We start from the raw sequence: 25,712 nt of genomic DNA on the forward strand, positions 1-25,712 counted from the left end.
ATGTAGTCCTCTGAGCTGTTTGTTGAGCTGTAGATAGAAGGTTCCAGAAGCCTCCTCTCACTCCGATCTCATCTCAAGCTCTCTTAGAAGGCTGGCTACCCAGCCAAACCAGAAGCAAAGCTATACAGTAGAGGAGGTCTGGCCAAAATACCCCCAAAAGAAAGGGCACTAGAGGATGACAGATTTTTTGTGCCATCTGAAAACCGTTGGTGATCGAGAAGGAAGAGAGAACTAAAGACCCCAGCCAGGCTGCGTCCATGGAGTCTATCTCAAAGGACACTTTCCCTGAGTATCTCAGACTCCCTTTAGCTAGGATGACCTAAAATGTCTACTTTCTGGTTATAGGGTCTTTTACCCTCACTAGAGTCTTCAAAAATGTGTGACATAACAAATACCCGAACACAAAAATATATTGAAGAAAACTTATCTGTACTCAGTTTTAGGATTGTCCACAGTTACCCACCAGGCTTCCAGAAATTCTCCTTATCTGAGTGCTCCAGTGGTCTGCCTTCTGGGTCAGCGGTACCCCCCCTCTGCTCCCGTGTTCCTATTGGCTGGACATTTGCCTTCCTACTTCACTTCCTTAGCTAGCTGCCATGGCCTCTCATCTAGGACGGGGTGCTGACAGGAGCGAGACCTCCCAGCTCTGGGTGAATTGTCTCAGGAAAGACCTGAAAATGTTTTCCTGGAGAGAAAGAAGGTAGAGCAAGGGGGGCGGGGGAGGGGCAGGTGACATGTTCCTGTGACCCGAGCCTCCACCACTTCCTCTGTAAAGTAGTCCTATTGGTTTCCTGTGGCAGACTTGCAGTGGCAAAGTCCCAAGTCCTTGCAGGCTTAGTGAAGGCCCTGGTGTGCCAGGACTGAGGACCAGTCCTCTCAGCTGCCCAGAGCCCAGCTGAATGGAGCCAGCCAGGCGACATCTTTTTGGATATGTCCAGCTCAGCACAACTGAACCAGCCCTGTACGTCTGCCTTGGAAAGCCATTGATAGGGAGCCCTGGAAATCCTCCTGATTTTTTTTTTTTATTATTATTAACAGTATTTATCACCTTCTCAAAATCAATTGCATATTTTAAATTAAAACAAATGACTATTTCTAGACGAATCGATACTTGCATCTTTGCCTTTTAACAAGTAAAAAGTTGAATGTAAAGAAATCCTCATCCTTGCTCTCATCAATTCCATTTTAATATAATTCAATATTTAATAAATATAATCCTCTTTGTGCGGAACAACGTCATAAAAAATGCAAAAGATTACATGGTATCTAAGATCTCGTTAGGTGGAAAATGTTGCGCCCCCCCCTCGCCCCCGCCCATGAACTCCCAGCCCTGATGCCTCTTCCCGCTCTGCTCATATCAGGAGCTGTTTATTCCTATTAAGTCTAAAAAAAGGGGGTTTATATATTTAATGATTTTTAAAACCAAAAATGCTACCTACTATCTGCACAATTGCCATTTTATCTCTTTAAACTTCTCTGGCTTGACGTTTTTAAAAGGGCAAAAGCAGAAAACCCTTCTATAATACCTAATTTGTACATCTGCGGTTTCTCTCTGACTAGCACAGGCACCATATGTTTTTAATTATCATAATAGCCCTAAAGAACCTGTTCGGTGGGAAACACATATGATCCTTTTATTACTGGTTTGTAATTTAAACAGTTTTAACAGAAAAGGTCTGGCTATAGGGGAGTGACAGGCTCAAAGGCCTACGATCCCAGCCACCGACCTCGGGAAGCTCAAGTTCAGATCCCACCCACCGAGGGGGACCTCCTTCCCCTGCTTGACAGAGGTAATTGGTCACATGTGAAGCGGCTCTGTGGGACCTTAAAAGACATAATCTGGGATCTCCAGTGACGCTGGGTTTGGGGCAGAGCTTGACACCATGAGAATAAGGTTGATAAATATTATCCCAGTTTGACCTCTGCCGCTGTCGCGGTTGGGGGCTGGGCCTGCAGCAGCCCTGGCCAGCAGGACTCGCTGGTGCCCTGGGCCACCCACTCTCCACTCCCGCGACTCCTGCGACCTGGACCCCGGGGAACAATTGCAAGGTGAGAGGTCAGGTTTCCTGAGGCCCTCTGGCTGCTCTGAGGGAAGTGGGGGCAGGCGGCAGGCATTTTAATTTTGTTATGTTTTGTTTTGTTTTATTTTGTTTACCTGAGGCTGAGACATAACTGAAATATATATATATATATATATATATATATATATATATATATATATATATATATATAGTTCTAAGAATAAATGATTTGCATCCTACAAAATGGAAGGACTCTCGAGGCTATGAATGTGTCTTTTATCATTTTTGGAGAAGTGAGGAGGGCACTGAGGTCACATGGGCAGTCTAGGACCATCTGAATCACAACTTGTTTGCAATTGAAATTTCTGCTGCTTTGAATTGCCCCATCCTCTTCTGGGACCCGGAGTTACAGGTTGGCAAGAGTTGGCTATTTTTATTTACTTGTTGTTGGTTGGTTGGTTAATTTTCCATGCATCTCCAATGAGTAATAAAGGCACAGGAGAGTAACAGCAAGGGACAGGGGCACCAAATGAATGGTCAGAGGTCTCCACCACCCAGCTTTGAATCTCAGCTTCCTCATTTATCTGCTGGTGATCTTGAGTAGGGCAAAGAGCATCCCTGGGCCTCCATATCCTCACATCCAAAGCAAAAAATAATGTCATCACTCTTACTTCATGGGATTTATATGAGAATGAAAGGAAAGTATATCGTTTGCATTATCATCTATATGGGACTGAGAATCGGTCCTGACCCTAGTTCACAGTAAGTACTTATTATTTTTAAATAATCTGGGAAGGTGAGAAGGATAATTCGGATGATCAGATCCTGCTGCTAAGGCTGCTGGGGCCATTCCTTGGGCATAGGGTGATTATGGAGGAACAGCAATATTCACCAAGCCAAGATAGGCCAACTAGCTGATTTTTTGAATGGAACAAAACCTCTGGGTTCTAAGATTTCTGGGTCACATCTCACAGGCCCCCAGGGTGTGGGACAAGGGCATTAGGAGCCATGTCTAAGGTTTTCCCTCTGCCGTCCAGATGAAGCCCGATTCCACTTCACCGCCATGAAAGTGACTCTTTTCCACCACATCTTGGTTTGCACATCTGTGATATTTTGTGACTTTTATTTTTGTTTGTTTGCTCTTGGGTCAGAACCTGATATTGAAAATGCAATATACTCGACAAGTGGGATCACATAGTTTTCAATATCAATTTCCATTGTCTATTGAGCCTATGCTATTGCCAGCCCTGGTGCTTGGCAGCCAAAAAGTCTTCTCCCTGACTCTGCAGAGCAGTTATCCTCAGGCCTCCTGTGCCCCTAAGTTGAGGTTCAGCTAGGTCCCCTACGATAAGAAGATCATGACTTGAAGACTGGGGAGAATTTTCCACGAAGTAGAAAAATCACTGGATACGAGTCACCTAACTTCTCTTGGACTCTATTTTCTCACTTATAAAATGGGTCTGGTCACCGATGAGATGAGTTTGGTAATGCAGGGGTGGCTGGGAGCCTAAAAGGGCTGGAGGACCTGCTGACTTCCAGGACTGTGCACCAAGATGGGCCAGTACTAGGGTGGCCCTGCTGCCTCCAGAGCTAGGTCACCAGCAGGTTTGGTATCAGGGTGAGTCCTCCCACCCCACCTCATCTTTGCTTCTCTTGTCAAAGTTCCCTCCCTGGGCCAGTCCATGGGACAGGCATTCATTTGGCCAACACTACCCTCGAAGAAGGAGGGAAGGAGTTGAAGCCCCGATCTGGCTCCCCCAGTGACCCCAGGAGAGTCAGAGGAAGCCCTCTAGTAAGTTAAAAAAAGAGAGAGAGAGGAAGAGAGAGAGGAAGCCACACAGCCCCCACCTCAGAAGGGTTGCTCTTTCCCTTTGGCAAGAAGAGGACCAGATGGCCACCCTCATTTGAGATGTCAGCGGTGACCTCTCAAGTCGACACATAGCACGCGCATCTTAATCAGAGTGAATCCTTCCTGTCCTGGACAAGGCGATGGCATGGACCCGCCCCTCAAGGAAACGGACCTTCCTAATCACAGGCTGCTTGGAGGGGCCGGGAGGACCACAGCCCCTGCCTGGCCCTGCAGCCAGCAGTGACCACCCCTGCCCGCCCAGTGCCAGCCGCTGAAACGAAGGCGCCTCCAAGTTTCCAATCCTAGGAATAATAACGCACATTACTTCCATCCCATCTGCACCCAGTGAAGACAGAGCAGCGAAAAGAGCATAAAACACAAAGTTCCCACAGACAACATCTGTCTTAGTGCAAACAATGGACCATTATCTTGTAAATAATTCTGATTAAGCTGCAGCATTTCCTCCTGAAACTAGCGCTGGGGAGCAGAGGGGGAGGGAGGAGGGTGCAGCTGGAGCTCCAGGCCAAGGCCACCAGGTGCTGCACTGGGGATCCTCATCCGACCCTCCCTGCGCCTGCCTCCCCAGCATCCTCACCTGGAACCACTGAGCCCGCTGCTCCCCAGCCCCCACCAGTAGGAGGCGCCCACCAGACCAACGCTCTGACACCCAGGCTGCTTCCTCTTCTTTCCACTGGGTTGGCTCCTCCCCCACCCCCATCCTCTTTGACCCTCCCCCCATGCCTCTCCTCGCCCCTCTCTCTATTTGCTTCTTTGGCTCTCATTTTCTGACCCTCTTGGGCCTGGCTTCCTTTATAGTTCTCTTTCCCTCCTCTCTTCCCCTCACCCCAAGCCACTGGGGCTGAGTCACCCCAACAAACTGGGAGCAGTGTCCAGCCTGTGGACTTCAGGGCTTTCAGACCCCAAAATGTTCTTGGCCATCTCTTTAGGGGTCGTCAGTCCTGGGACCCACTAATGTCTTCTTCTCAACTTCCACAGGGCATCCCTACCGGCCCCCATACACAAGTCCTTTTCACCTGTGTCCTCCAGCGTGGTGAGGGCTGTCACCCACCTCATGCGGGGTCTCCTGTTGAAAACTGGGGACTTCACAGAAACCAACCCCGATATTATGGAAATTCGGGTGTTTAACCCTTTTTTAAGGTAGGGGCCCATCACTCACTTGGCAAGGACATTTACCCCAAAGGCCTCAAGAAAGTTCCGCTAACGGTTTAAAATCAAACAATTGGCCCAAGTATGATTTAGAAAAGACAGACACCCCAAGCCCAAAGTTTTAATGTAATAAGGCAAAAGCCACACTGATACAAGAATCTTGTTCTCACTGGTTGATCAGAGGTTTCTGCTGTTGTTTTCCTAATTTTAAGTCCTTTAAACCATTGGTAAAAGACAAATGGCTTGACTAGAGCCAACAGGGGTGTGTCTGCACATCCCAAGAATAGGATCACTGGATCCTCCTGTAGGTTACCCCCTAGATCTCCAGGTATGTTCACTGTGGGTATGAGAAGACCCAAGCTGGGCATCCAGACCCAGGCCTGCGGGTAGTGAGGACAGATTGGCAAGAATGTAGAGGTGCCCTGCTTCACAATACCCTACCCAGACCCTCTACCCACTTGGCAGGGTCGCTGAAGGTTCTGGGTTGACGTGGGAGCTCTGCCTAGGCCTGCTCAGCAACAGAAATCCTAAAATGTTTGAAATGAGGGCGACTTGTTAACCTCCAAGTCCTTCGTATTTATTTTATTCTCTTAAGGGTATACTGGTGTACCACTTTATGGAAGGCCATACTGAGGCAACCAAGTTAAAAAAACAGCCAAAAGCCAAGGGCTTGAGGGGTTCACACTTGGAGCTAGTCCCAAGCTTAGGGCACTTGTTAGCTGAGAGCGATGTGGAGTGGCCAAGGGAACCCTGAGGCTGTGTGGAAAGAAGGTAAAGGTCACATGGAGGGAAGGAAGTGAACGTCACTGTTTTTGTGCCCATGCATTGGAGATGCCTCTTGGTCACTGTCTCCTCCCGCTCTGAGAATTGCTAAGTATGTGCGTTGGGTGGAGGTGGCAGGAACAGGGCCCCCTGGATTAGATGATTGGTAAAGTGTCTGAGGAAGCCTCAATCATAGTGCCAACCATCTGCTCAAGCTCAGTTGTGAACTCAAGAGGTTGATAAAGAAAAAGAAAAACATTTCAAGGGATTGGCTTCTTCTTACACTTCCATGAAGCTGAAATGTCCAACTTCATCGACCTTCTCTATTGCTTTCCTTTTTTTTTTTTTTTTCTATTTTGACTAACTCCCTGAATTAAAAGAGAAAGTCTTCAATGGTCTTCTTATAATGGAACATAAGCTCCAAGTATTGCCATGGGCCACGCCCCGTAATAATAAGTGTTCTTGTCCAAACTGATGTTTTGCAAGCTCCTGTGTTTGTGAAAACATCAGTGTGGCTCCCACATTCCGGTATCCCTTCCAGAGTGAGCGCCCGTGAGAGCTCTGGGTCCTAGAATATCATTTTTGAAAAGTTAAGGCTCAAAGGGGGTCATGAAGACCAGACATAAGTTTGAGGGCTAGAAGGGTCTTTGGGAGATGTCCAGGCTGCCTCTTCCTTTCATTGAAAGGGACATGGTGCCCAAAGAAGAGAAGTGAGTTGTCTAAGCCCCTTGGAGCACGGCTGTTGCTAGGTGTCTCCTGACTCCAGGCAGGATGCAAACCCTCCGATCCTGCCTCTACTCAGCCTGCCCCTAAGTTGGAAGGCCGTGTAAGATCAGCAGTTCACCCTACCACCAAGGAACCACGCAATACACACATTTGTTCTGATGCTTGGGCGGACAGGTCTGTGACCTTCTAGGGTGGAGGCAGGTAAGTGTGAAAATGTTCTGGTCGAGGGGCTCCCTCCCACTGGTGGACACTGTCAGTGCCCTGCCCTTTCCAGTCTGGTTACCTGGCATGCCAACAGCCTCCTGTTTCTCTTTACCATGAAGAAAATGCTTGGCCACAGGGTGGATTGCAGTGGCCCTCAAATAACGAGAGGTGCAGAGTCAGTGGATAAAAAGCCCAGCTTCCACAGGGCTCGGTGGAATAGTTCTGTGGGGAAACTCCACACGGTACCTTAAAAGGTCCCTGGAAGAATTGATCCCCAGTCCACCCCCAGTGGTGAAGCTCTGGTGAGCAAACCTGGGCTGGCTTTCCACCCTCTCTTTCTCTCCCTTCCCTGTCCTTGATCATGCTTCGGGGAATTGCTTCCCACATCAGCTACCTGCGCCCAGGTCCGATCTAAAGACCTGTTTTTGTGGACAATTCTAACCATGTCATCAAGGGAGTCTTGGAGAACTGAGAAGATTAATGGCTCCTCTCCTTGTCAAGAAAAGAGTTCAGCACAGTGTGGACCCCTAATTACCCACCCTCAGAGGCCGCTCTGCCTCTCAGCAAAACATCCACCTCCAGCCCTTCCCCAGGTGTATGGCCTACCTCAGAGTGGTCTGTTCTTGTGGTCAGCCCCAGAGCTCCCCCCCAGGACATACAAAACCCTGGACTTCAAAAAACAGAAAAGTGACTTGTCCATCATATAAAAAGAGCAATAATTTGGTAAATTAATCACAAATTTGCTCTCCCTGCTTGGTTGCCTTTCTCCCTTTATGTGGATAATTGAGAGCATATTATGTTAATTTGACAACAACAGAAGTTCAAAAAGGAAACTTAACCTTGGGAGCAGTGGGTTACCATTAAATGGGTGTGTCTGGACAACTCCACAAAGAACATGAAAGACAAACTCCTCATGAAGCCAGCCAATGTCTGGGTGCACAAATGGATATTTTTGCTAATGAAATTAGCTGCGCAGAGTTCCCCAACTTTAACCTTGAAAAATGCGCATTGTTTGCTCAAGAGGCAGAATCTGCTCATGCAGAGACAGTCCTGCCAATGTGCTGCTGCATATTTAGGGATGCAATTTAATCACTGTGAAGTTTCTTTGAGAAAAAAGTGACTGTACATGTGCAATAATCAGGTCCCAGAGTCTAGATTCCACCTCCCTCTATCAGGATATCTAAATTCCGTTAAAGCAAACACACTTCCAAAGATATGTGTGAACCAAGAAATGGATTTGAAGACTCTGCAAAACACCTCGACCTTCTTGGTCTCTGGAATCTTAAGTCACAGATACCTCCTGGAAACACTAGGGTCCGTACACAATGGGGGCATCTCTTATGCACCACAGACCAGTGACCATCTAAGTGATGTTTGTGTTTGCCTCAAATCTAAATCCAAACAAGTGGGGTTTATTATCACCCCCTATGGGGTTGGGTGAGAGTTTAGGGGGAGAATAGAACCAGCGGGAAACAGAATTGCCGGCTCCCATGCAGAGCTTTGAAGTGAAGTTGTCTCATTTTGGAGGCCCAAACCCACTCAGCTCTCTCGCAGGGAGCAGACAGGATGTTCCCAAGAACATTCCACTAGTGAGAAGGGAGTTGTTACCCAGAAGTCGGAAGGAGGATGAGGAGGCGGGGCAGGGGCAAGGGGATCCCATGCCTGAGGAAGGGATTGGGAGGTGGGGAGGAGGCTGGATTGGGAGGTGGGGAGGAGGCTGGGGCTGGGTTCATAACAATGGGAGAATAAGAACCCACAGAGGTCTCCTATAAATTTGAGAAGTTATCACTGGGGAGCGACTCAGGAAATACCCCCTGCTTTAGAAGAGGAAATGCTCCCTAGTATTCCAGCTTAGAGACTCTGTTAGGGGGATTGGGCCCCCGTGAAAGGAAGAGAGAGAGAGCAGCAGACGCCTGGATACGCAGCTCCAGGGAGTCTTCCTGGCTGTCAACACAAGGGACTGGGTGATGCACTCCTTCCACGTTTTCCTCCTCCCTTGCTTTCGTACTCCCTCCTCCCATTTCCAGGGCCTGGCACCTCAGACTGCATCTGGACCCTTCTGAGCACCATCCTAGCTGAGTGTCAAAATCAGCAGGTGCCATGGTGTGCCCCAAGGCTCCAGAGAGGGTTCAGAATGACTGTAAAGGACGAACACCGCTGGGGATAAGGTGCTCAACCCGGAGCAAAGGCATCCCTCAAAGGCGCAGGTGAACGTGCCCTCTTTCACACTCCACTTCCATCAGGGCAGTTCCCCAAACTCGGGCGACACTGGAAATAAAGAGAACACTTTCCTGGAGTCTCTCTCTCCTTAGGCAAACTCAGCTGCACACTGTGGCCATGTGGACCTGGGCCTGGACGTGAGGTCCTCATCACTTTGCCCTTGCTAGGGTTTCTGGGATCAGTCACATTGTCTGTGGGAACCCACAGTGTGGTGTGCGCTCTCAGATTCACCTGAATGGGATCAGATAACAGTCGAGGGTACTGAACTCTGGCAAGTTCAACAGTCTTCTTTAAAGTTCTATTTTCAACAGGGGAGGTGGCAATATGCTTATAATCCTAGCCACGGGAGAGGCTGGGGCAGGAAGACTGCAAGTTCAAGGGCAGTCTCTGCAACTTAGCGAGCCCTTAAGCAACTTAGTAAGACCCTGTCTCAAAAATTTTGAAAAATAATAATAATTAAAATTAAAAGGGCTGGAAATGTGGCTCAGTGATAAAGTGACCCTGGGTTCAATTCCCAGTGTCCCCTGCACCCCCTCAAAGAGCTCTACTTTTCATTTGGAGTTCTCATCACATCTTTCTTAGACTTGGGATCTGTCAGTGGTCACCTCTTTTTTTTTTTTTAATAAGAGAAAACTTTATGCTGTTCTGTGGTCTTTAGGGTCAGGACGGCCCAACCAGTTTTCATGAGAAATACAGGAGAAAATGTTTCAGTCAAAGCAATAGAATTGTCCTGTTGCTAAGGCCAAGTTTGTTCCAATGGACATCTCTGGACTTGTATTTCCCTGTTGGATACTATTTATTTGGGGGAGTGAGTAATAGACTTGGGGCTCCAGATTCTCTGGCCTGACCCCACAGGATCACTTAGACAAGGGAGCAGGGATATGCATGGAATTTAGACGTTTACAAAACATAATCAAGCAAAGGAGCTTTGGAAACACTGTTGAAATGGCAGGACTCAAAAATCCAGCTCACGGACGACAAAACCCAAAACTGGGCAACACAACCAAAAAGCAAATTCCTTCCTTTCTGTATCCCTCTCCAAGAGGAGGTAAGATAGGGGAAGAACAGGCAAGAGCCCATTACGAAGAACATACATACAACCAAAAAAAAAAAAAAAAAAAAAAATCTCAGTAAAACAAAAAGATTCCCAAACTCCTCTAATTCTGAGTTTCCTTCCATTAAAATTGCCCTTCCCAGAATGAAAAAGAAATGCTGCTAAGGCTTGCTGACGGCAGGCTGGCTGTGGGCAGTCTTGTCCACATCTGGGGTGGGGTAAGGTGGCCTGCGGTCTCTGTGCCCAAGGCCTCCCCATCTGCGGGTCTTGTGAGTGGTTGTGGGGTCCAGACAGAGAGATGGGCATGTGTCCTCTGACTTTCCCCCCACCCACCACAGCCATCCCACCCACATCAGGAAGTCCCTTTCCTTTTTGCATGTTTAGGAATTGTCACTTACAGGGTCCCCCTTAAGATGGGTGGGGGCAATGCAACAATAATTCCCTGAATGTCCTGTTGAGGCTTCCAACAGAGAGAAGAATGTCAAGGGGCGAGGGGGGTGTTGTGGAGTGAATTAACATAATGACTCAAAACTGCACTAATGTTTCACAGCTTTTTTTTTATTAGCAATACCAAGATAAGTTATTGAAGCATTTTTAGTATTGTTTTACATTCCATTCATAAATGACCTAACTTGTAACTCAGCATACAGCACACTTAAAGATATAGTTTGACACTTATTCAGAAAGCTACAATTATGATAACTTACATGCCTTCATTACCAGGAACACCTTAATATATCTTCTAATTACTTCAACAATACTCTATTCCAAAGCACACGATAACCCAGTACAAGTTTACACATTTTGCTTCAATCACCAGTTTTTTTTTTTTTTTTTTTTTTAGTTGTGAATGTCAAGGTGCTGTTTGCTGGAATTTTACTGTCTTCTGTTCCTGGTTAATACGACAACCTGACACAATATTAAACTAGCAATATTTCTGCTTAAATACTATGGAGAAAGATAATTACTGCACTTTTCTGTATTCTTCTAAAGTGTTACAAAATACAGGACAATCAGACACAAGCGGTAATGCCGACAAAACCATCAAGGGGCCCACCTGTTTGAGCTCAGGTGAGCTGGCAGAATGGAACCCCCCAGCCAGGTTTTTTTTTTTTTTTTTTTTTTTTAACAGGTGAAGGGGCTTGCAATCCACCAGCATTTGTTGCTCAGGATTTATGACTTTGAGGGAATTTTCTTTCCATTCTAAGCCTTTGCAATCCATGACTAATAGTGGAACATATGGGGCAATATTTTTAGCCTCCCTGATACTTTGCTATATATACTGTAGGTTGGTGTGCCGTGTGTATACACATACCTATGCCAATAGTAATTATTTATTCAACACACATATGTGTATACGTTCTTCTCTTGACTTTACACGATTAACAAGCTGCAGATAACCACCGAGGAGCACGAACAGACAAGGGCAAGTCCAGATAGACCGACTAGGACAGGGGGTGTCACTTACCTGCAAGAAAACGTGCAGATTCATTAAACAATCCAGAAACCAATTGAGCTAGAGGCATTTTGAAAGCAAGGGCAGGGTCACATCCCCTAATTGTTTAATGGAATACTGACAATAAAGCAATACTTATAAAATTTGGTCCTTCCATCTCTGGCGAAAGCAAGAATAGTCTACATGATTAGAGCAGGTTGGCAATTAGACGTAGAGGTGCTGCTGATCAGTGCTAAGTAATAGGAGATAATTATTATTTATTTGAAATCTGGGCTTTGCATACAACATCTGAAAATTCAGGAAAAAAAAAAAAAACTAGATTCCTCCAAAAGCTAACATGTGGGCCCGGATCTGGATACTCGTCAGTTCCAACCATCACTTCCGGTCAGTAGCCTAATATAGACACCAAAGCTTAACCCCAGGGAACCTGCAGAGTGTAAGACATCAATGGGGTCAGACTGCTCCTATTCTAGATGGTGGTGACTTGGGCTTCCTTGGAGAGTTTGTATTTCACCAGGGACATGAGGGTCTATTCTCACAACACTCTCTCCTCTCAATACTCACTTCTTCTCTCTCAATCTTAAGTCATTACTGAAGGTGTGGGAGGGCTCAATATATATATATATAAACTTTTTTTTTTTTTTAAACGAAAGCTTGGATGCTCTCTCCTCCCTCCCGGGGTTGAATCTGGGAAGTAGGTATCACTCGATCCAAAGGGAACATGGACGCAGCAACCAAAATGAATGCTACCAGAATTTTCTCCTGCTTCAGAAGTACTGTTGATTCAGACAGTAGCTTCTGAAGCCAAAAATATGCAGCAAAAGGAAAGGAACATAAACAAGGCTAAATGTCACCAGTGTTTGCCGACTTACAGACACCATCCATTTGTTTGTTCTGAAATGACGAGTGGACCATTTGGCAAATACAATGGTATTCACACAACAGTTCTGTCATCCTGCAGTGCAAACGACATCACATCAATGGCATTCCCATTTAATTTAAAAAGAGGGATGGGGAGGAGGAGAAGAATGCCGGAAGATTTCAGAGAGGGCTGCCATCCAAAGGGGCTGCCTCTGCATCCAATATGGTGGTGCATGGAGCACAGCTCTGGATGAGGGCAGAGGAGTGCCTTCCTGGGGGTTCTGGTTGCTGTAGGAGATCCTAGGGGGGCCTCACCTGTACTTTGTCCTAACACAGTCAAAGAGGAAAGCTTTGTAGGCTATTTCAAGGCAGCCGGCAGAGGCAGAGCAGGCACAATGGAGTAGTGATTTGCATGAATTTAAAAGTTTCTGCCTTTAGACTTCATGGCAGACCAAATGGTCCTCCCTACTGGAATCTAATAACAAACCCTGGACACCCACTAGGACTGGGAGCAGAGTAGACCATGGAGTCCACTGACTACCCTGTAAATGATCAAATTGGAAATTGAGTGCAAACCGGTGCTTCATTCATAGACTCTGAAGCCAAACCATGTGAGAATCAGTTCATACAGAAGAGGAAAAGGAAAAAAAAAAAAATTGCTCATCTGGCTTTAAATAAAGCAAGGCAGCACCTGAGACAACAACAGACATCTCAGGGTTGTCCACACTCCCAGGCTAATTGCCCTCCCTTGGGTGGCCTTAGAAGTAGCCTGGGCTCCCACGTGCTTGGCAGGCTGGAATGTGGTAGTTCTCTTCCTGTGCAATGTTCCCGACTCAATCTCCTTTGTTCATGGGAACCTCCTGACTTCAGGGCCCAACTTAGATTGTTCTACAAGTCCAAAAAAATGCACCAACTGCCATAGGCAGTGCATCACAGTCTATCAGATACACACTTTTGATTCTCATGGTATTGCACATAACGCCAGCCATGGCTCTCCTTGAAGTTTCTAACTGATCAGAGACCTTAACTATTTCTTGGTTAAAGATGGAGAGGGCTGGACTTATTTCTACCTATAAGCACTTTGCCTTTTATCAGGCATAGATCTGGAAAGGTATAAACCATAGGGGTGAGATATCACAAAATTGCCAGAATCACCTTCAAAGCTAACTTTCCCATGTACACCCAAGAAATAGCTACTGACAGTGTGGCATGGTGGAAATGAGGATATAAAAATGTGCTTCTAGAACATCAATGGACAGTAAGATTGGTGCTTGATTAAGTGTCCAAGGGACAATTGCAACTACAAGATGGGCATCATTTCCTCACAACGGCCTCAGGTGGACACTCACCTCTGCACTGTAATGCAAACTCAACTGCGGAACATTTATCCAAGCTCTTTTATGTCTACCATCGTCTTCCATTCCTACACTCTGTCCATCTATGATGAAACAGTCTTTCAGGAAGCCAAGACAGAGCTACACCATCTTCCACTCTTATGCACACTTGCTGTGATGGGGGTGGGGTGGGGGTGCTCTGGAATGATTCTCCTGAAAGTTTTTTCCTGCTTAGGCAGAGATATGGCCTTCTAGAAACAGGTACCATCTGGGTCTACAATTCCTCTGTCTCTGGAAAGTCTCTTTGGCGTCATGTGGCAATAGATGGAGCCCTGCAGTTACTGATGTGGGTCCTCCCTGCATGGACTCACTGTCCAATGGAACAGCAGAGGAAGGTTTCCTGCATCTTCACCATGGGAACTCGTCCTTCTTTACAATAGAGCTGGAGGTGGCCGACTAAGACCCATGGGCCAATTCTAGCCTGCCCCTACTTTAGTTCATTAAGTTTTATAGGAACAAGCCACACCCATTCATCTGTATACTACCTTTGCATGCTTCTGTGCCAGTAGTCTGAGCTGAGTAATGGTGACAGGGACCGCATGACCTGAAAGCCTAAAATATTTACTCACTTGTCCTTGAAGAAAATATTTGCCCACGTATAGCTGGCAAAAGGGTGGATCTTTTCAAACAACCTATGTTGAGAAATCACAGGAGGACCAAAGTCACATTTGAAGAGAGCTCAGTTTGGATATCCTGGTCCAGCTCATCGAACATTACAGAGTACACGAGGTGAAGATGTTTCAATGGGCCCTACCTTTTGGGGGTGGGTTCCAATGCTTTCACTGCGGTGGAAGCCTAGAGGACCTTTATTCCTCAGTCACAGGCATAATTTGAATTGGGGAAGCCAGTTGCCCAACCACCTCAGAATCAGTTGGGAATATTGGGACTATTCCTGTGGGTGGTCTTGCCTTCCCACTGGCTCCCTCCTGGGCCACTAGCAAGCAACTACATGGCACGTAGGCCTCATGTCCACAGCTGACATGCTGACAGATTCTTCTTGCTCAACTGGGTTTCCCTAAGTAATGGTAATTCCAGGACAGGACTTCTCAGGGCAAAAGGATTATGCCCTTCTCCCTGCCTTTCCCTTAATCTGATTTTAATGTTCTCCCATCAGCCCTGCCCCTAGGGGGCTCCTGAAGGACCCAGAGCAACCCCTGCTTATGAAAAACAAACACAACAACTTAACGCCCTGGCTGTCTCAGTTTCCAAAGGGAAGGAGGAAGGGTGATCCTGTTGTTCTCCACATGCACCAACTCTGGGGTGAAACGTGGTCTTTACCCTTCTTCCTATGTAGCTAGAAAAAGGTGCTCTGCAGATGGGCCTCAGCATCGTCTGGGCGCATGGCAAAGCCTGGACCTTCCATGTCTTCTTGGATCTCCAAGCTATCCACTGACCAGTGCCGCCATCACTGTTTCTCAGACTGGACATGGGGGGCTTGTCTGTCCGGCCCAGTCAGTAGTTGTGCACATTGTTCTGGTCTGCCCTTGCCCCCCCCCCCAATCTGAATACTCACGTGGAGCCTGTCTTATTGCAAAACCAAGGTCAGACCCATTCTAACAAAACCCAGGGCAAATTCAAGTTCTCCATTGGCACTGGAGGGCCCTTGTACGTTATAGAACTGATAGAATAAAAAAAGTGTGGGTTGTGCCTGGAGCCAGGAAGTCATCTCAAGAAGCTAACACTTTGATTCGAGGAGAATTTCATGTAACGAGATCAAATCCATAGTGGGACCTGACCCACTCCAACCGCAATAATACATGTCCTCCAGCGTAATCCAAGGTGGCTCAATTTCCTCCTCAGGATCATCTGTAACATGTCCCCGACATGCAAATGTGCTATCCTGCATGGATAGATCTTTAAAAATTCACTCCTATTCTCAACATTGGCCTGTGCTACTGGAGTCTCCCTAATCAAGTGGTTAGGGTGGCCTCTTCTTGTCCTCTCTCTTATGCATTCTGGTTAGAAAAGCACTCGGGCCAGGACCCCAGGTTTTTGACACTAAGGAATTCAGGGCAAGTTTTAAAAGTTAAGAAGCAGAAATGCAATAATTAAGGGAAGTACCTGTTTGTACAACCCACTAAAAGAGAATCACCCATAGAGTTAGGGCGAGAAGGTTTGTTCTCCAACCAGCTAGGGCAAGAGAGACTCTGAGATCTGAGATCCAGGGGAGTCTACAAGACTTAAGGTTTTTACTGATGGTCTCTTCAAACACTTTTACACCCCAGGAGAACATTATTCTTCCTTACACAGAGGAACAAGACTCTTTCCACCTGTTTCTAGGGTGATCTAAGGGTGGACTTGAGCTTACTAACCAGACAAAAATCAGACTCCAAACTCTGAGATGAGAAACACAGGAATAATTCTTTGGTTTAGCTAAGCCCAGCTTCATGAGAAAGATCAGCTATCGACCTTGTGGACCTGTTTGAAAATCCATATCTACTTTTAAGTGGAGCAGAGAAGAGGGAATAAACATTAGGAGTATTTTATTCCTTATGCCAATATCATTTCCACCCTTGCAAAGTGAAGCCATTTGGGGTTTGATGCTTGCAACAGTCACTTGCGCTTCTTGCAACGCTACGAAAAGAGTGAATTAGATTGAAGGGGGAAAAAAAAATCATGACCCAGTGGATTGAAGTTTTCCTCTGAGATATTAACTCTTAGCAAGGATGACTTATGCCTGGCCCTTCTGGGTCCAAGGATGCCACCGCAGCCAGCATGAAAATGAGAGGACTACACTTCTGGTAGGCCAGATGTGGGGGCAGGGAAATGAGAACTGGACGAGGCCAGGATCCTCCTGGAGGCAACAGAACAGTGGCCCCCAGCTCCAAACAAATGCAAAGGACAGAGAAGCACTGTCCCCGCCTGCTTCCAACTAGAGCAGAAGGATGCAGAAGAAAGGAGGCCCGATGGAATACAGAAGTCAGATGTTCCCCAAACAGGCGGTTTGTGGCCAGAGTTAGGGACAGAGGAACATGAACCTTTTTGGGGGAAGCAACCAAGAAGCCTTCTAGCCTAGCTGGTCCAAGGATCCTCATCTCCCTTGAAAGAGAGAGAGGGTCCACAGCTTACATCCCAGAGTCTGTCACTCAGTGGCTAAAAGGTTGACCAAGCAAAGTTTTTGCACATTCTCTGGAAATGTCAGAGATGCGTTATGAGCTGCTATTTGGGGTTGGGGGTGAGGGTGTGCCTGTTCTCAACAGGCTGCTCAGAGGGAAAAGACTCCCCTCCACCATCCCTGGTGTAGAAGGACACCACTGGCCAAGCTTCCTCCACGCAGACAGCCTTCCTTCAGCAATGATAGGAAGATGGGAAAATTAATAGGGGTAACATGAGCTCATTTAAATAATAATGAGCTTATGCACATGCCAGGTTTTGATCTTTTCTGATGCATAGATTCCTGGCAGGAACTATGGTCCTAGAAGGTAGTTGAAAGAACCGAAAATAGACTTTAAAAAAAAAAATCCCAAACAACAATAAAAAAAAAGAAGCTACCCCAATCATAAACTTAGAACAACAATGAAAAAAAAAAAAAAAACAAAAAATTGAAATGTTGCTCCCCCAGAAGAAAAAGGGGAAAATTTGGACTGGCATAAAACCCTTTTCTTCTTCTTTTAAATATTGTTTTTAACAGCTTCAAAAGTAATGAATTACATGTGACTAAAAATAGATCTAGGGGTACTGGTTAATGGGGCCTTTTGAATCATTCAGCATAAGGAACTGTCAATATTTTTTTGAGCTGTCAGAAATCCATTTAGTGATTTTTGACAATTCAAAAAATATTTCCAACTGCTTGATCCAGTTCTTAGTGAATTGGGGAAGGAGAGGGTAAAAGAAATATATCAATTTAAATTATGAACCCAGGGTCTAGCTTCCTGAATCCTGCTTTGTGCTAAAAGAAATACTAAGATGCTGATGTTCACAAATACTCTCTTCTATTTCCTTCTTTCCTTTCTCACATGAAGTAAAAATCACACACACACAAAAAAAAATCCATTCATAAATTAAAGATGGAAAGGTACCATGGCCATTTGTCTCTAGTGGGAATATTTGGGGCTGGTTTCAAAGGGAATAATACATTGAGCTTCTCTTTGGAGACAGGTTTTTCAAATATGAACATCCGGGTGCAAAGAAAATTGCATGGGTCCTCCCTGACCACCCCAAGCTGCATTTGATTGGACTCTAAGCTTCAAATTTAGGATTATGTTTTAAAATTTAGGACCACTTTAGGGGGTAACCATTTTCTTGAAGGAGGTAAAGAAGTACCAGTTTGCTACAAGATCAGACAGGCGTAAATCCAAGACACACAGAGTCACAACACTGCTAATCAGACTTGACAATGTACATTTCTTGTTAGAACAACAGACAGGGAAAGACACACAGACGGACAGAAGGCAACAGCAGAAGGCCAAAGTCGGGTAACCACCATTTGGTATGTCTAAAGATGAATCACGAACACCCCGAAACCATCTCCCTGTCTGGAGAGGTCACGTCATTTCTCTACTGTGGTTAGTGTGATATGATTTTAGTATCCTCTAAGTCAGTTAAAGGAAAGTTTAAGGAAGCAGATTTGGCTTAGCAAAGCAATAAGGAGGTGTCTTCAGGCATCTTTTGCAAAAGTCGAAAATACTGAAAAGTTTGCAAGTTACCACGTCTCTTTTTGTTTTTTGTTTTTTAATAGTTGTTTTTCTTCCTTTCTCCACTTAGGGATGAAAAGTAAGGGGAGTTCACACGTGAGACACCACCCCCTTTTCCATACCTTTCAGTACAGGCATGTGAGAACATTATAATGCAAATCGGAACCCAAAAGGATGAGTTTGGAAACTTCGGAGTGAAATCGACTTTTATGATTGTCTACATTGCATATATAGCATTGGTTTTTTTTTTTTCTTTTTTTAGGTTTTTTTTTTTTTTTTTTTTTTTTGCTAATGGGTCAGTCTACCTCATTTAAAAAAAAAAATGCACAGGTCAGCACTGATGTTTTGGGAAATGAACTAAAGGAAGAGGATTCTAAAACTTACCACACAAGTCTGGCCTCTTGATACATCCAGAATTTGCTGTGCTACTTGCAAGTCCGTTAAAGGCTGCTAAGCCATCGGAGCTGTAGGCCCTGAGGACCGACAGCATGTTCATTGGCTTTTCCAGGCCCGGAGGCCCCCGCTCCGGCTTTGGCAGACCCACTGAGGGGTCCTGGGCAGGAAGAAGGCCTGGGCTGTGCCACTGCTTCTCAGACGCTTGGGCTAAAGGTGAGACTAGTCCCTGGACGGGCTGGGGGGTGCCTGTGGGCAGCAGGCTGTCCCCGCCGTCGCTGTTGCTGTCCTTGCTGAGGGCAGACAGGGGCTTGCTCATCATTTCGGGCTCGGTTTCGATATCCTCTTCGTCGTTGTTTTCTCCCTTGAAGGAGTCCATGTCCTCGGAGGAGGCGATGTCGGAGAGGTCATCGGTAGCATTCTTACTTGTGGTTTCGGGGATCAGGATTGGGGCGTCCTCTTCGGGGTGGGCTTTCCCATCGGGATCCTTGTTGGAGCAGGAACCGGAGGCCCCGGAGCCCACCACGCCCGGGTACACGCCAAACTGCTTGTAGAAGTCTGATGGGAAGTTACAAAAGGCAGGGTCCACGTGGCTGGGCCACGGGCCACTCTTCTGGTCCCCCAGGGTCTCTTTGGCCTGTCCTTGGGCCATCTTCTCAGAAGCAGAGTCTAGAGAGCCAATCATCCCCGAAAGGCCCATCTCCTTGTTGGATTGTGCTGTGGGCAGCAGAGCCATCTTGCCCACCTCCCGGGCCTGCTCTTTGCAGTTGATGGCCACCCCCGCGGCATTCTCTTTGCGTTTCGCTTTTCCCAGGTGGTTGGCCTGCAGATGGAGGGCCATCAGCTCCATGGATGACGTGGTGAAAGCGCAAAACAAGCAACCGTGCCAGGCGATGCTGTCCTGCACCGTCACCGACGAGCCCGGGAGGGAGGCGTCCGGCCGCACGGACAAGTCCAGAGGCTCGTGCTGAGATTTCTCAGCCTTCCTCTGAGAGGACCTGCCGCTGGGTTTCTCCTCGCCACCCTCAGCTCCGTGGGCTTTCATGGAAGAGGGATCTGACAGGGCTTTGTCCTTCATGTCCCTCTTCTTCAAGGAGCTGAGGACGAAGCTGTCCATGAACGCTTGCAAGGACCCCTGGAAATTCACGCCGTTGCTCACGATGCTCTGATAAGCTCTTCCGATCTCGGAGAAGTGGGTGCTCTTGGAAGGAAGGTCGGTGCCTTTCAGGGCGTCTGCAGGAGCCTCTGGTGACATGCCGGTGGCCTGCCCCGAATGATCTCCGGAGGAGATCACTCCTGATGTCCACTGCTGAGAGGCAGGGCCACCTCTGAAGTCGATTCCGGGGAGACCCTTAAATGCCCCCCTCAGGATGTCTGGCCTGATAAACAAAGATGCTTTGCTGGACATCTCGTCCTTGTGGTCTTGGTTCGGGGGCTGTCCAGACAGCGGCCCCGCTCCATTCTGTCGCTCACGATGGTGCCGTTCTAGGTGGTATTTTAAGGATGCTGACTGGGTGCCGGCGTAGTCACAGTGAGGACACTTGTAGGGTTTCTCACCTGCAAGATTTTGATAGGAGAAAAAGAAAAAGTGTTTATCTCATTTTGGTGTGCAGAACAAGGCTAGAAGGATCAACATTTGTTCTTTGAAACAAAGCAGCTCAAACTAATAATTAGTTGGAGAACAACTGTTTTTTAATAGAAGAATAATTCGTACTCTTAAGCTTTTTTAATGATTTTGTACCATTTGGGACTATTCAGGAATGACATACTATCTACACACAATTAGCTATCTTTTTCTTTATCTAACATGTGAAAACGGCTGTAGATTTAAAAGCTATGATTATGAAAATTAAGCATAATAATTTCAACCACAGTGATCATTAAAAGTAGAAGTTTAAAAAGACAAAGTATGTAACAAATGGGTGGTTGCAATATTTTGTGTATACAATAGCTCTAAAATTTGTTTAAATTATACACATGGAAACCATTTTTAAACCTAAAAATTTTATGGCACTGTTACGCAAGACTGAAATGAATGATTTAAGTCTTGCTCTGCAGTAAATCATGGATATAATTAGCAAATGGCATACTGCACAAGTAATTTATCATTATTTGGAGGGCACCATTCCAGACGGGCTCAGATATCTGCAGACCTACTGCATTGTTTCTAAATAAAGAACTATAAATACCGATTCTATAAAATATTAATACCATTACAGTGCATTATGATTGCAGCATGTAAAGACATATAGTTAAGATAAAAAGCAGTCAATAAAACTTAAAAGAAAATGAGTAATAAAAAGGCACAAAATATATTTAGTTTCTGTATTTGAAATTAACATTATCTACTGGTCTTTGTAGTGCCTTAAATTTGTACTAATGGCAAACCTAATGCTCCGGTAGTAAAATGTGTAATTTACCTATAATAAGCGCTTTCTAGAGAATAAAAATAGCTTTAAAGAGTGTTTTAAAACATATAAGATAATTTTCAGGAATTAAATATTTATTTAAATTCAACACCCAACTTCTATTGTTCTTTCCACAATAGAGAAGATGCTAGAATAGACAACTTAGACCTGCTGGCATGGTGGGATAGAGGAGCAGAAGGAGGTAAACAAATGTGGATTTTAATATGTTCCAAGAATTTGTTAGCAATCCTGGGTCTTTTCTAGACTTTGCAACCAAAAAGCTCTTTGGAAAGAACGAAGACTTTGACAGTCCCTGTGTTAGCTTACTCACAATAGTAACCTGTCAATATCCACAATTATTTCTCCCAGGAAGCTTAACTACCTCCCACCCATCCTTCCTCTGTTCTATTGTAAAACAGACTGATCTAAAAAGCACCAGCAAATCGTTGGTGAATGATGTATTCTGAAGACATTTCTCTGTGTCTACCCTCAGCTGAAGACATGATTCCCAGTTTGCCAGGCATAGGATATTTGAGGGCCTGGATTTTGTAAATGTCTTGTTTACCACCAGTCCAGGTTCTGAGTAGGAGACACCACCACGTCATCTCTAGGTTGTGTGCCAGAACTGTGGAGATGCTGTGCATCGTATCAAAATGAGGGGGCCGACAGTCCCTTATTTGTGCCTACAAGCTGCTGATAGCTCCCCTGGACATGTCTTCAGAGATACCCTTTGTGTCTGGGGAGGGGACCCATCTGAGCATCTACTTCTATAGTCATAAACGTAAAGGTCACAGTCATCTCTGGCTAAACCAATGACGTGGATCTAGGGACCTCTATTCTTTTTGAGGTGAAGATACAAATGGTTTCAAGTACCAGTTTCCCACTTCTTGAAGTTGATCCCCATGTTAGACTCAGACACACTTTAGCCACTGCTATTTGGACAGTCTACTGCAGGTCAGGGAGTCACCACTGGGGTAAAGCACTTCTGGGCAGCTAATGTCCCAACTGATTCAGCTGACTTGAAAGTCCAGTGACCAGGTGCAGCGGAGGCAGGCCCCTAAAGCTTACGGTGTGGGCATGGGGCTCCCGTGGGTTAGTGCAGACCCTGTGAGAGGGCCTAGTAAGTGAGAGCCAGCAGAGGTGAGGCCCACAGGTACTGGGGTGACTCAGGATGCATTTCAGAAATGCACCTGGAAATGATTAAGTGCATCTGGCAGTGAGACTGTAGAGAAAGCATGGGCCTTCATTAGCAGGAGCTAACGAGGGAGAATGTAAACTTTGACCTCTAGACCTGAGGTGGGTGGGGGCTGACTTTTGTGGTGGGGACCACAGGGATGCACAGAGGATGTCGTATGTATATTTCCCAGGGTCACACATTTGAAATGCACAGTGCAGTGGGGTTCTCATAGCACATAATTCATGCAAACAAGCAGGGGAGTTTGTTAGTACACGAGTTCTGAGTCCTAGTATGTAGCAATGCTGGCTTCTTAGGTCTGAAGTTGGGGGCAAAATCTGGTATTTAAAACAAGTGTCCCTCATGATTCAGATGCAGATACTGTAAAGACTACACTTTGCAAAAACAATATAGAATTGTCTGGGAAGCTTTAAAAAGCACTGATATGTGATCCCATCTTCCAATTCTGAGTTAATTGGTCAAAGGTGCACATGGGGTTTGGGGATTTTTCCAAACTCAGGTGACCCTCTTTGGAGCTTGGATGAGGGACCATTGTATTGAGCCTCCCTGGGAAGCACACTTTGATAGGGGTTCTGTGGCATGGCTTAGCAGTGAAAACAATCTAGACTCCAGGAGGTATCTGAAGAGTCCTTATTGGGGACTGGATACCCCATGCTACTCTGACCTCCATAGGACATAGCCTTGGCTCATTACAGGTTCTTATAATGTGAGATGTTAGAGCTTGTATTCTCTGAGGCCTCATCCCCACTCCAAACTCATGGGAAGAACTAAATCAAGTCTCCTGAATGGGCCAGAGATTTTGCATGCGCATGTTTGCAACTACATACCCTTCAACACACAGATTCACTTATTCACATCGTTTGATTGAATGAACCAGTGGATGAGTGAGCACTGCCTACCTCCCAAGCACTGTTCATAGCACTGGAAACCGAGGGAAGAAGCATAGCAACTCACGGCTCTCAGAGAAGACCAATCGTGTGGCTATTAAAGCAAGGGAAACACACACACACACACACACACACACACACACACACACACCATCACGCGGTAGGTAGGAGGATAGCATCTCTTCACTCAACCTCCTGATCCTTAAAGTTCAAAGGATGAACTTGGCCTCCCCTGCCCCAGAGAAAGGCCATTGCTGAAATCAGAACCCTTCATCTGAGCATTGGGGTCTCCTTGGGCTCAGTCCCTGGCAGATGAGGGCTGCTTCGTGAATGCTCATGGGTTTCTCTGGCTGCAGGTGACAAGCATGGGCTCTGAAAGCCCTCCATCCAGCCACCCTTTCTCTGAGCCTGTGGATGGAAGAGCCCCTCCATCCGTGCAGTTCCATCTCCTGCCTAGCTCCTAAAGGCCTTGGCTTGGGTGACTGCTTTCTCTCAACCCAGTTCCCCAAATAAAATGCTTCAGAGTGACATTCCATGGGATAAACCCTTTGGACTTGTGTTACAAAGAAAGAAAAAGCACCTCAATTTTAATTTCTTTCTGTAATCCCCAAAGGATGGGTATAAAAATCCCCACGCTCTGCCCTGCAGCTTTCCTGGGCTTCCTCTCCAGCCAAGGGGGCACAGGAAAATGCTTTTGAGATGAAAGCTAGCTCCTGCCAGCCAGCGTGTGGTTCTGGCCATGGCAAACACAAGGGATCGTAGTCACCTAGGGTAGGCTTGCCCTCCAGAGAATCCTACACAGCCCAAGGGCTTAATGTGCCACTGAAAAAAATCCCAGCTGTTTCCCAAGCCTCTTTCCCCCAAGGACACATTTCAGAGTGCTCAGGAGGCAAACTTCTCACAACATTGGCCTAGATGGGGTGCAGTAACTACTGAGAGGAGGGACCTCCCTGCACATTCAGCAGACTCGGAGGTGTGGTCAAGGGCTGCTCCTCCATTTGGCCAGCACAGACAAATGCTGAGTCCACCTGTGCTGAGCTGCTTCACAGTCAAAGCCACTGCATCTGGATCCATTCTTCAACCCAAGCGCTCTGGGCTGACTGACAAATCCCAGGTTGCAGACATGACCAGACTTCTGCAAGGAATCAGGCAGCGGGCCTGCCCGGTCGGTCCCCTCCCAGCTGACTGGACTCTGCCCGAGACTTGGACAGGCATTCCCTATGCAGTCTTGTGGCACAGGCTACTCTGGACCCTGCCAGCAGCTCTGTCTATTTGAATGATTGGCCACTTAGGCCATAAATGAGTCCAATCTCCTGGGGGGTCCCTCAGATTGCCTCGAGCTTTCCAGGGGGTCATGAGCCCTCTGTTGGTCACCTCTATGCAGTCTGGGATTTGCCATCTCTGCGCCTGCCTGTTGCAGGAGCCACACACTCATGTGCCTTCAGAGTCAGGTAGGGTACAGGGAACAGTGGGGAGGGGGCCGAAGGGTTCTCCTGGAGAGCAGTCACCACTCGCTTCTAACCAGCTGTGGGCACCTGGATCGCCAATTCTCTAGGAAATCCTCACTTTCAGATTTCTATATATGGCATCTCAATGTTTATATATTGGTGACTACTTTGAAACTTTTTAAACACTGAGAAGACCCTAGTGTCGTATGTTGCAGTCTAGGTCTGGACCATGCAGCCAGTTTGAAATTTGTCCCGGGACAAGGATGTGCAGGAGGGGCCCCTCACCCATTGGAAGTGGCCAACGAGGACACTGGTGGCTTTCTGTAGAGATTCACAGTGTTTTAAAGGAACATCATGGGGGTCCAAAGAATACATTTCCAGAAAAGAGAGTTTTGCTAGGAAGGAATTCATGAATTTTTGTTTTTAAAAAAATCAGCTCATCATTCCAGTGCACTAATGAAATGATTGGCACCACCTTGACCTGAGCTAGCCTCACATTGACCTGTAGTATAAGATATTCAATTTCGGAATATCATTGGTAACTTCTTCCATCACTCCTAAATTTTTAGAAATATATAACCAGGTGGTTTAGTCGGTTCACTATGTCAATTTTTATAAAGTCCTATCTTTTATTATTCTGAAGATTCACTTTGCACTTGAAAGAGACCAAAGGAGTCCCCACTGTACTGGGGAGCTCTTTTGGAGCTACTCACAGCAAGTTCCCAACAGCTCCTCTCTGAAAATAACAGGTGGATTCACATCATTCTCTTTGGAAACCCCTTGATTAAGCTTTGAAGAAGTGATTCATGCTTCTATTTTCTTTCTTTCTTTCTTTTTAACAAAATATCCAAACATATTTTCACTTTTAAGTTGGGGGACGGAGTATTTTCCCGTATTCGCATCCTCCATTTGATATTTATTTAGTCTTCCTACATGTCTTTACTTAGTTAATACCAGGAGAGATAAATATGGTGGCGCCTTTGCAGCCAAGCTTCAGTACATTAATATAAATTGTACACTAATTCCCCCAAAG

General features: G+C 46.2%; 1 protein-coding gene across 17 annotated transcripts in view; it reads right to left on the reverse strand.

The window, feature by feature from the left end:
- Nucleotides 1-25,712, reverse strand: part of Znf536 (zinc finger protein 536) — a 431,882-nt gene that overhangs the window by 130,634 nt on the left and 275,536 nt on the right. For 14 of the 17 annotated variants that reach the window (XM_078032225.1, XM_078032215.1, XM_078032220.1 and 11 more), the window contains one exon: nt 18,733-20,297. In XM_078032225.1, the coding sequence (XP_077888351.1) occupies nt 18,733-20,297 (1,565 nt within the window). Of the gene's footprint in view, nt 1-10,540; nt 11,472-18,732; nt 20,299-25,712 lie in introns of those variants that run through there. The other 3 variants (XM_040279740.2, XM_040279741.2, XM_078032229.1) reach the window with 2 other exon arrangements.

The sequence above is a fragment of the Ictidomys tridecemlineatus genome, chromosome 15 (assembly GCF_052094955.1).
Source record: "Ictidomys tridecemlineatus isolate mIctTri1 chromosome 15, mIctTri1.hap1, whole genome shotgun sequence".
Taxonomy (NCBI): Eukaryota; Metazoa; Chordata; class Mammalia; order Rodentia; family Sciuridae; genus Ictidomys; species Ictidomys tridecemlineatus.